At 54.2% G+C, this 8,692-nt stretch overlaps 1 protein-coding gene across 1 annotated transcript; it reads left to right on the forward strand.

Moving 5' to 3' along the window:
- The first annotated feature begins 1,020 nt into the window (after positions 1-1,020).
- Positions 1,021-6,422, forward strand: DLX3 (distal-less homeobox 3). Its single transcript, XM_084748303.1, has 3 exons — positions 1,021-1,690; positions 2,771-2,961; positions 4,534-6,422. The coding sequence occupies exons 1-3, from the start codon at positions 1,366-1,368 to the stop codon at positions 4,879-4,881; spliced, it is 864 nt and encodes a 287-aa protein (XP_084604429.1). The 5' UTR covers positions 1,021-1,365; the 3' UTR covers positions 4,882-6,422.
- Positions 6,423-8,692: the final 2,270 nt, after the last annotated feature.

Raw genomic sequence — 8,692 nt, forward strand, 5'->3', positions numbered from 1 at the left:
GGTTTCTACATTGAGGTCTTTATGGAGGGAAGAAGTTGAGTGGAGTACCAAAGCTCCTAACTATTGGGGATAGATGGATCTGAGCTAGCTATGCATATTTGGGCATGCGCAGCTGACCGTGGTTGTCCACAACCCTATTCTCCCACCGCCCCCCACACACAGACACACACTTTCTCAAAGGCGCTGTGGCACCCACTGCAGACCTTTCATGTTCTGTGGAAGGCAGAACACATCCTCTGTCCTAGGGAGCAAAGTCTGTTCTCTCAAATGCTGTCCCATACTGTGTGGAACCTGCCCCCAGACCTACCGAAACACACAAAAGCCAGCCTCCTCCGGGACTTCCTCGTCACTCTGAAACTGCACACCTATAGCTGGGGATACCTCCATCTTTTCGGCAGCCCCTAAATCCTTACAGTTTTGCTTCAGTAGGTTGCTGCCGGGGTCCAGCTTATGACTTTTGTAGGCCCAAGGTACTTTTGCCTGGTGACACTCTTCCTTCATAATTTTAAAAATTACATTTCATGACTGTGGTATCATAAAGATATATTAATATATTCCAACTTCTTTCAACAAGGAACTCTTTTTTTCTTTCTTTTCTTTTCTTTTTTCGGATTTTAAAAGAGATAAAAATATTTTCATGGACCCTGGGTCTTTGCCACTTTGTCTGTCATTTGCATAGGACACACATAGATCACTAAGGACCACCTCCTTCCACAAATACCCAATGGGTAAGTGCCCCTCCTTCTTTATTTCACCTAAGCCCACCCCTAGCCACGAAAACAGACAGATTAGTAGATCCTGGGGGCTCCGCACAGCCACCTCTTCCACACATCTCCTGCTTCGAAGGATTTATCTGAGCTGGAGCATAGGAGGAACGTAGTGGTGCTGGCTGTGGTGTGTGTGTGTGTGTGTGTGTGTGTGTGTGTGTGTGTGTGTGTGTGTGTGTGTGTGTGTGTGTGTGTGTGTGTGTGTGTGTGAGTGTGCGCATTTGGGGTAACAACAAAGAGGGTTGGGGGAGCCAGTGAGAAAGCGCGAGCATGTTTTGCCTCGAAGGCAAGACTTGCAGCCAATCAGCGCGCAGGAGCCTCCCTCTGAGACTCCAACATTGAGTCTATAACCGGCTGGCCGGGCGGAGCAGGCAGCATTTGACTGTGGCTTGGGACGCGGAGAGAGGCACGCAGCGACTGACCGACGGCCGGCGATGGTCTAAGAGCCCCTCGGCCACCCCCTCCTCAAGACGCGACCAAGCCCTGCCCTCGCCCTCTGGACACACACCCCACCTAGGCTCCTCTGCCTCCCCGGCGCTCCAGTCCGCCCTTTCGGCGCTCCTCGGAGGAGGCCCGGGGAGCTGCAGCGCCCGCCAGCATGAGCGGCTCCTTCGATCGCAAGCTCAGCAGCATCCTCACCGACATCTCCAGCTCGCTTAGCTGCCATGCGGGCTCCAAGGACTCGCCCACCCTGCCTGAGTCTTCAGTCACTGACCTGGGCTATTACAGCGCGCCCCAGCACGACTACTACTCGGGCCAGCCCTATGGCCAGACGGTGAACCCCTACACCTACCACCACCAGTTCAATCTCAATGGGCTCGCGGGCACCGGGGCTTACTCGCCCAAGTCGGAATATACCTACGGGGGCTCCTACAGGCAGTATGGAGCTTACCGGGAGCAGCCTCTGCCTGCCCAGGACCCAGGTGAGGAGCTGGTGCTGTGGAGAGGATGCGAGGCACTGGAGGAAGGCTGGGAATGGGAGCTGAAATCTAGGGAAACCTGTAGGGTAAGAAATGGAAGAGTTGAGGAGATGGGTTACCTCCAGAGGGTAAAGTCTACACTCCAGAGAGGCGAGCACTGTGTGCCGGGGTCTCCTGGAGATTCCGGGGGCAGCTGGCTCCACAGGGAGAGCTCACCCGGTGAAGGGGGGGGGGCACCATCGGACCTTCTATGCTGAGATCCTGCTGGCACTTGAGCCGGTTGCCCAAGCCAGTCGCCGCCAACGATTTGAGGGCTGTCAGCGAGGATGCCGTCTGGGGAGATCGGGGGTAGAGAAAGGCACGTGGACCCAAAGAAGTTACAGAAACGGAGAAAAGAGAGACTGAGAAGTAGAAGTGCGGGGAGAGAGGTGGGGGACAGCGAGAAAGAAATGTGGGGGGGGGGACCGGGAGAAAAAGCACGGAAGAAAGCAACAGATGAAAGGAAGAAAGGAGAAGGAGGAACGAGAGAAAAAGAAAAAGAAGAGAAAGGAAGGGGGAGGGAGGAAGAAAAGAAAACAGAGAGAGAGAGAGAGAGAGAGAGAGAGAGAGAGAGAGAGAGAGAGAGAGAGAGAGATGCCTGTACTATTATTGCAATTCTTTTCTGAAACAAATTATGCCGAACTAGGAAGCTTTTAAAAAGGGGATGGGAGGGCGAGGAGTGGGAGACGCCACGGCCAGCTAGGTGGGTCACTAGAAGACGGTCCGCAGACCAATGGCTTAGCCGGGAAGGCGTCGTGAGCGAAGCCGAGTGGTCCTCGCCCAGTCGGTTGCTGGCGCCCGGGCCGGCGCTCCGAGGCCCGGGTGCGGAGCTGGGAGCGCCGCGTCGTGGGCGGCCGCCAGTCCGGCTAGGTCGCTGCGGTTCCCTCCCTGGGCGCGGGCGGCACAACGCTCCTCCGAGAAGTCCCAGGGAGATTAGTGGGCCGGAGGGTGCGGCGTCCGACGCTGAGAAATCTTAGAGAGCTCGGGGGTCGCAGGCTGAAACTAAACTAGTGTATCCCCCTTCCCGCCCCCCCCCCCGTACAGTGTCGGTAAAAGAGGAGCCGGAAGCCGAGGTACGCATGGTGAATGGCAAACCCAAGAAAGTCCGAAAGCCGAGAACGATCTACTCCAGCTATCAGCTGGCTGCCCTGCAGCGCCGTTTCCAGAAAGCCCAATATCTGGCTTTGCCAGAGCGCGCCGAGCTAGCTGCACAGCTGGGCCTCACACAAACACAGGTTAGTTCAAACACAGGTTAGCTCGAGGGTCTGTGGAGGCAGATTGGGGGCATGAGGAGCTCCCTAGGTACCTATAAGCCTGGCTGGCCGGTTAAGCACATCCCGACCCCTGCCCCTGCAGCAAACCCACCCACTGCCTGTGGGTTGAGTGACCCTGAGTCTCAACTTTCATGGAAAGGGTTACAGTGGCGGGGTGAGCACGGAAGGGTGCAGTGTGCGATTCTGTGAATCTAGCAATTGTGTATGTCTGTCACAAAGAGATGCCCTCCCCTGCATCCCAGAACTCCCAGCTCCCAAGACCCTGAGCAACTTTATACGACATGTTAGTCTATCCTGTCTTTCTCACAAGCTAAGTACGTGTATGTAGGGTATAAACGTGACAGGCCAGGGAATACTCACACTGGGAGTGAGGTCTTTTAAGGCTCGTTTTGCAAACAAGAGGCAGGTTATCTATGATAGAACACTAGTGAGCTCATATATACAAAAAGCATGTAAGCTTGTATAAAAAAAACCATCGTGGTCTTGCTTAGCACCAGAAAGCCCCTGCCTCTAGCTAAGTAGAGAGGTTCTCCCCCAAAAGGACACAGAGATCAGAAAAGCGTGAGTCCACCCCATGTCTCTAAACCCCAAGCAACCTCACTGCTCTGGGGAGGAATGTCAGAGTGCCTGGCTTCCTACAGGTGTTGACAGGCTGGCTTTGGTTGCGGCTAGGCTGCGTGGGGCCTGGTCCATCGGGGAATCTGGGTCACCTGGTGAGGAGCTGATTCATTGTTTGTACCAGTCATGGGGTGGAGAGAAGCAATAGGGGGGGGGGGAGATACCCCAAGGGAAATGTAGGGACTCAGAAGTTGTGGCTCACCTGTTCCTGAGCCCCAGAGTCACCCCCCCAATACCCAGCCAGAGCCTAGAAACCCTTCAGGCCTGTGTGTGACTGTCCGTGGGTGTTCATGTTGCTGGCGCTTATCTGGGCGTACCTGCATGCGTTTATAGCTTTACCGTCTGGTGGCTGTGTGGGCTGTGAGTGGGTATGGAAACACCTGTGTGGGTGTGTATTTGTCCCAGTGTATCTGTGAACCTTGGCCGAGGACCCCTAACGTGGGCAAAATACCACAAACTTCCCCATGGCCCATTTAGGGTGCCTTGCTGTATGGCAGACCACTTAAGGTTTCTATGTCTTAACTTCTTGAGCGTTTTTTGCCGACCCTTTGAGACAGGTGATAGTGTTGTCACGGTCCTCATTTCGCAGTGAGAGGAAGGTGAGGCCAAAGCGGTTAAGTAACCTGCCTGAGGTCGCACTTCAGAAGTGGCACATTGGACCAGTAGGATGGTCCAAGACGCAGTTCGCCCCCAACTGGAAAGAAAGATGCTGGTTTGGGAATGAGGGCCCTGGGATTTTTGCCTCATCTCGTTCCCCTGGACACACACACACACACACACACACACACACACACACACACACACACACACACACTAACTAGGCTGGGTACTGCTCTTCCCCGGTTCTCCAGGCTGGGTTCCCCCATGGGGTTTCCCTTAGGCTAACTAAGTTGCTTTTTTTCTTCTTCTGTCCAGGTGAAAATCTGGTTCCAGAACCGCCGCTCCAAGTTCAAAAAGCTCTACAAGAACGGGGAGGTGCCGCTGGAACATAGTCCCAACAATAGTGACTCCATGGCTTGCAACTCACCGCCGTCACCAGCACTCTGGGACACGTCTTCCCACACCACTCCAGCCCCTACTCGCAATCAGCTGCCTCCACCGCTCCCGTACAGTGCCTCCCCCAACTACCTGGACGACCCCACCAACTCCTGGTACCACGCACAGAACCTCAGTGGACCCCACTTACAGCAGCAGCCACCTCAGCCAGCTACCCTGCACCATGCCTCCCCTGGGCCCCCGCCTAACCCTGGGGCTGTGTACTGAGCATCCAACTGGCCTGCGCCCCATCCCACGAAGGACACCCCCTCCCCCCAGGACCAGGCAGAAGGTGCCCTGTCCTAGCGACACTCAGGAATCAGCGAGGGGCACAAGGGAATCATTCCCTTCCGCCCTTCCTTGTCCCTTCTTCCAGGGACCCGAGAACCTCCAGATGAGCTATGCATGGACCAAGGATGCCCCCCCCCTGAAAACAACCTCCCTCCCCCCTGCTTAAGCTGGGGTGCCCTCCAGATGTTGGGGCATCCCACCCCAGTGGGGACAGCACATGCTCTCAGCTCCGGGAACCTGGATTGCCTCTAGATTGCCTTTCAGCTTTTCAAATACAGTAGTGATCTCCAAGATGGGGAAAAGGCAGAGTGGTTGCTGCCGGTCGAACCTGTGCTGGGGGGCACCAGGCACCTTGGATTCCAGCGCTGCCAGATCAGAACCACCGGGGGGCCAACAAGCCACTCTTGAGCCACTCTTTTAAAGACATTGGACATCACACCATGGCTGATCCTCAAAGGTGGGGGGCACCCGAGCTAGCACCCACTGTTACTGTTCTTCAGCCCTCATTTAAGATTTGAGGGTCAAACCAAAGAAACCCCCCCCCAAAAGAGGGAGCCTCTTAATAACCCAGGGCTTTTGAGGGAAGAGTCACAGAAGCCATCTCTCCAGCCCTTCCCTGGGGAGAAGGGTTGCCTGTATCTTTTGCTAAGGACCCATTCCTTCCATGTACAGGACTCTGCACAACTCTGGTTTTAAAAGCTGTTGAAACATAGGACAACAAAGGGCATTGTTAACAGTTAGGACCAAATCCCACTCATCTCTCTGGGGCAGACAGTTCTGTTCTGCTCTGCCCCAACTTCACCCTTTCCTTTTCTCCCTGTAAGTTGGCAGTCTGGGGGGGGGTCAAACCCTAACTCTCTACCAGGCAAGACAAATCCAAACACCCCCTTCATGGCAGCTTTGGAAACAGATTACTTCCACTCAGCTGCAGAACGCAAGCCAGGAGCCAGGAGACAAGAGGAGGCCTAGAACTCAGTGCCTTAGGGGTGAGGCTGGTGGCTTGGACGGCTGGTACTATTGGCTCTCCCTGGCCCAGGCGTCCCCCACCCTCCCCCTCCGAGCTAACCTTCTTCTGCCCCTGATGTGGTAAAACATCGAAGAAAAGGAGAGGTAAAAGACTGTAGTTATATATATATAGTATGGTGTTTTTTTTGTTTTTGTTTTTTTTTTTTTAAGAGCAACCAAGAGAAGCAGCCTCCTCCCTTGTGGTTTCCTATTTATGTGACCCTGTTCCTCCTGGACCAATCTCCCTGTGTGTTGCAAGCTGAAAAAGAGGGATGTGGGCTCCTGCTGGATTTGGGTTTTGTGGGAGGTGCAGGAGCAAGGAGAGATGTGGTGGGTCTCCGAGTCCCACCCCAAAGGGACAGGAATGAAGCCAGCTCCCACCCCTCTCCAGCCTTCTCATTTCTGCTTTCTTACTGGACCAGTCTTTATATATAATGTTAATAAAAAAAAAAAAAAGAAGATGAAGAAAATAATCACGGTGCTTTTTGAACTGTAGACTAGAGGCAGGCAGCCCTCAATGGGAGACCTGGAGTTGGGGGAGGTGTTTAAGGGGGAGAGACCTCTGAGCTTCTAGGGGCTGCTGAGAAAGACAAGGTCAGGGTAAAAAAAACACTGTTGGGATGCTGGGCTGGGGGTGGGGGTGGGCAGGTGTTCCTGACCCTGTGACTGCAAACATTGTGAGCAGGCCTGGGTGGGAGGCTCCCAATCAGGGCCGCCCTGACTCCACTCTGTTTGGTGGCTTGGCGTTCTCTTCAGCCAGCTGTCCTCTGCCACCACCACCGATGCTGCCAGGTCACCTTGAGGCTGCTCTTTGATCTTGATCTCACATATAGGCATGCTTGCACACGCGTGTAAAACCCCCTGCTTCCACACCCAGGCACACCCAGCCCCTCATCCACTGTCTATCCCTTTTAGCTTGGATGAGGGTGGGACCAGTAGACTGCTCCTATAGCTGGTGGGACCTCAGACTGGGCTTGGGGAGCAATGGGATAGGGGGAGGGGGTGTGTGTGTTTGCCTTTTTGGGAAGGGTGTGGCCCTGACTCAGAATCTTCTAGATGCTGTCACTAACTGCCTATGCTGGAAATGCTGACCCCTTCTTCCAGATCCTGACTCCATGGATTCTGAGAGGAGGATGAATGTGTGTGTGTGTGTGTGTGTGTGTGTGTGTGTGTGTGTGTATGTGTGTGTGTGTGTGTGTACCAGAAGATGACATAGATGACTGAACACACTGTACAGCTTCCTATCTGATAGACACACAGTGACATCTCTTGTCACACAAATATGCAGTCCCAGTTAAAGAAAATTGTCACCCTCTGGGGAAAATGACACCCCTTACACACACACACACACACACACACACACACACACACACACACACACACCTGAGACAGGAATATCACACTAACATGACAAACCAAAGAGAGTTAAGCCTCCAACACACAAGTACAGAATGCACTCAGGCTTTCTCTCTCTCTCTTCTGTCTCTCTCTCTCTCTCTCTTCTGTCTCTCTCTCTCTCTCTCTTTCTCTCTCTCTCTCTCTCTCTCTCTCTCTCTCACACACACACACACACACACACACACAGAAGCATTCTTGTTAGAAAGTCAATGACAACACCCAGCATCCTTTGTGACCCAGTTCAGTTTGGAAGCACAGGTCAGGTCTTAGTTCCTAGTGTCCTGTCCTCTGGGGGGCTATGTGGCTGAGACACAGTAAAGCTGAGAAGAAAAAGGATGGGCCTGGCTCCCACGGGCAGGCCACACCGAAGCCAGGTCCTCAGGACAGGACATCAGCCCCAACCCTGAAACTTCTCCAAGATCTCACACTCCCTGCAAGCCAGCCTGGGAGGCTCAGGGAAGGAGGCCACGCCCATGCGACTGGCTTGCTAAGGGTTAAGCTGGCAGCTGCCAGGCGGGGCTGCCCTGAGCTTTTTGGTTTGAGGGCTGCGTGCAGGCAGGAGCAGCGAGGCGGCAGCCGGGCAGACTCGCTGGAGACACTGCATTTTATTAGGGCTGGGCTGCCAGCAAAGGGAGGGGGAGAGGAGAAAAGGGCAGAGAGAGGAAGGAAGGAGGGAGGCTGGGCGGGCAGGCCGGCAGGCGGTGACGGATGAAAGGATGTTGTAAGGGCCTAATTCCTCCCAGCTCATCCCAGCTCTGTCAGGCTGGATTAACTGCCCAGGTGACCTCCTGCGGGGTCAACCCCACCCCTGACCTCCCCTTCCTCCTTTCCTCACCTCCAGGCCCACCTCTAGGCCAGGGGTCAGTTTACCCTTCACCCACCCTGTTGATGAGGGGCCCGTGGGAACAAGAGCTTGGGGGAGGGACCTGGCAGTATGCCAAGGTGGGACTAGGGAGCCCATCTCTCTCCAGGTAGTGCTTGACTACACACATTGTCTGCTAACAACAATCTTCAGGGAAGAAAGGGCAGGCTAGGAGACCCCAGGCTGCCTGAAGGTCACTGTGCTACAAGTCTTAATATTACATAACAGGTGGCATTTGGTAAACTACCTGTGAATGACAGCTTGGCAGGTGAGTGGGAAAGTGATGCTCCAGCTGCAGTGGAGTTTATGCTTAGCTTACACGAGGCCATGGATTCAATACCTAGTACAAGAAAAATAAAAGGAGAGGGAGAGAGAGAGAGAGAGAGAGAGAGAGAGAGAGAGAGAGAGGGAAAAGCTGGATATTATGGTGGTTCAGGTCTATACTCCCAGCAATTTGGAGGCTGCAGCAACAGGAGATTTAAG

This window comes from Acomys minous, assembly GCF_964271855.1.
Source record: "Acomys minous genome assembly, chromosome: 12".
Classification (NCBI taxonomy): Eukaryota; Metazoa; Chordata; class Mammalia; order Rodentia; family Muridae; genus Acomys; species Acomys minous.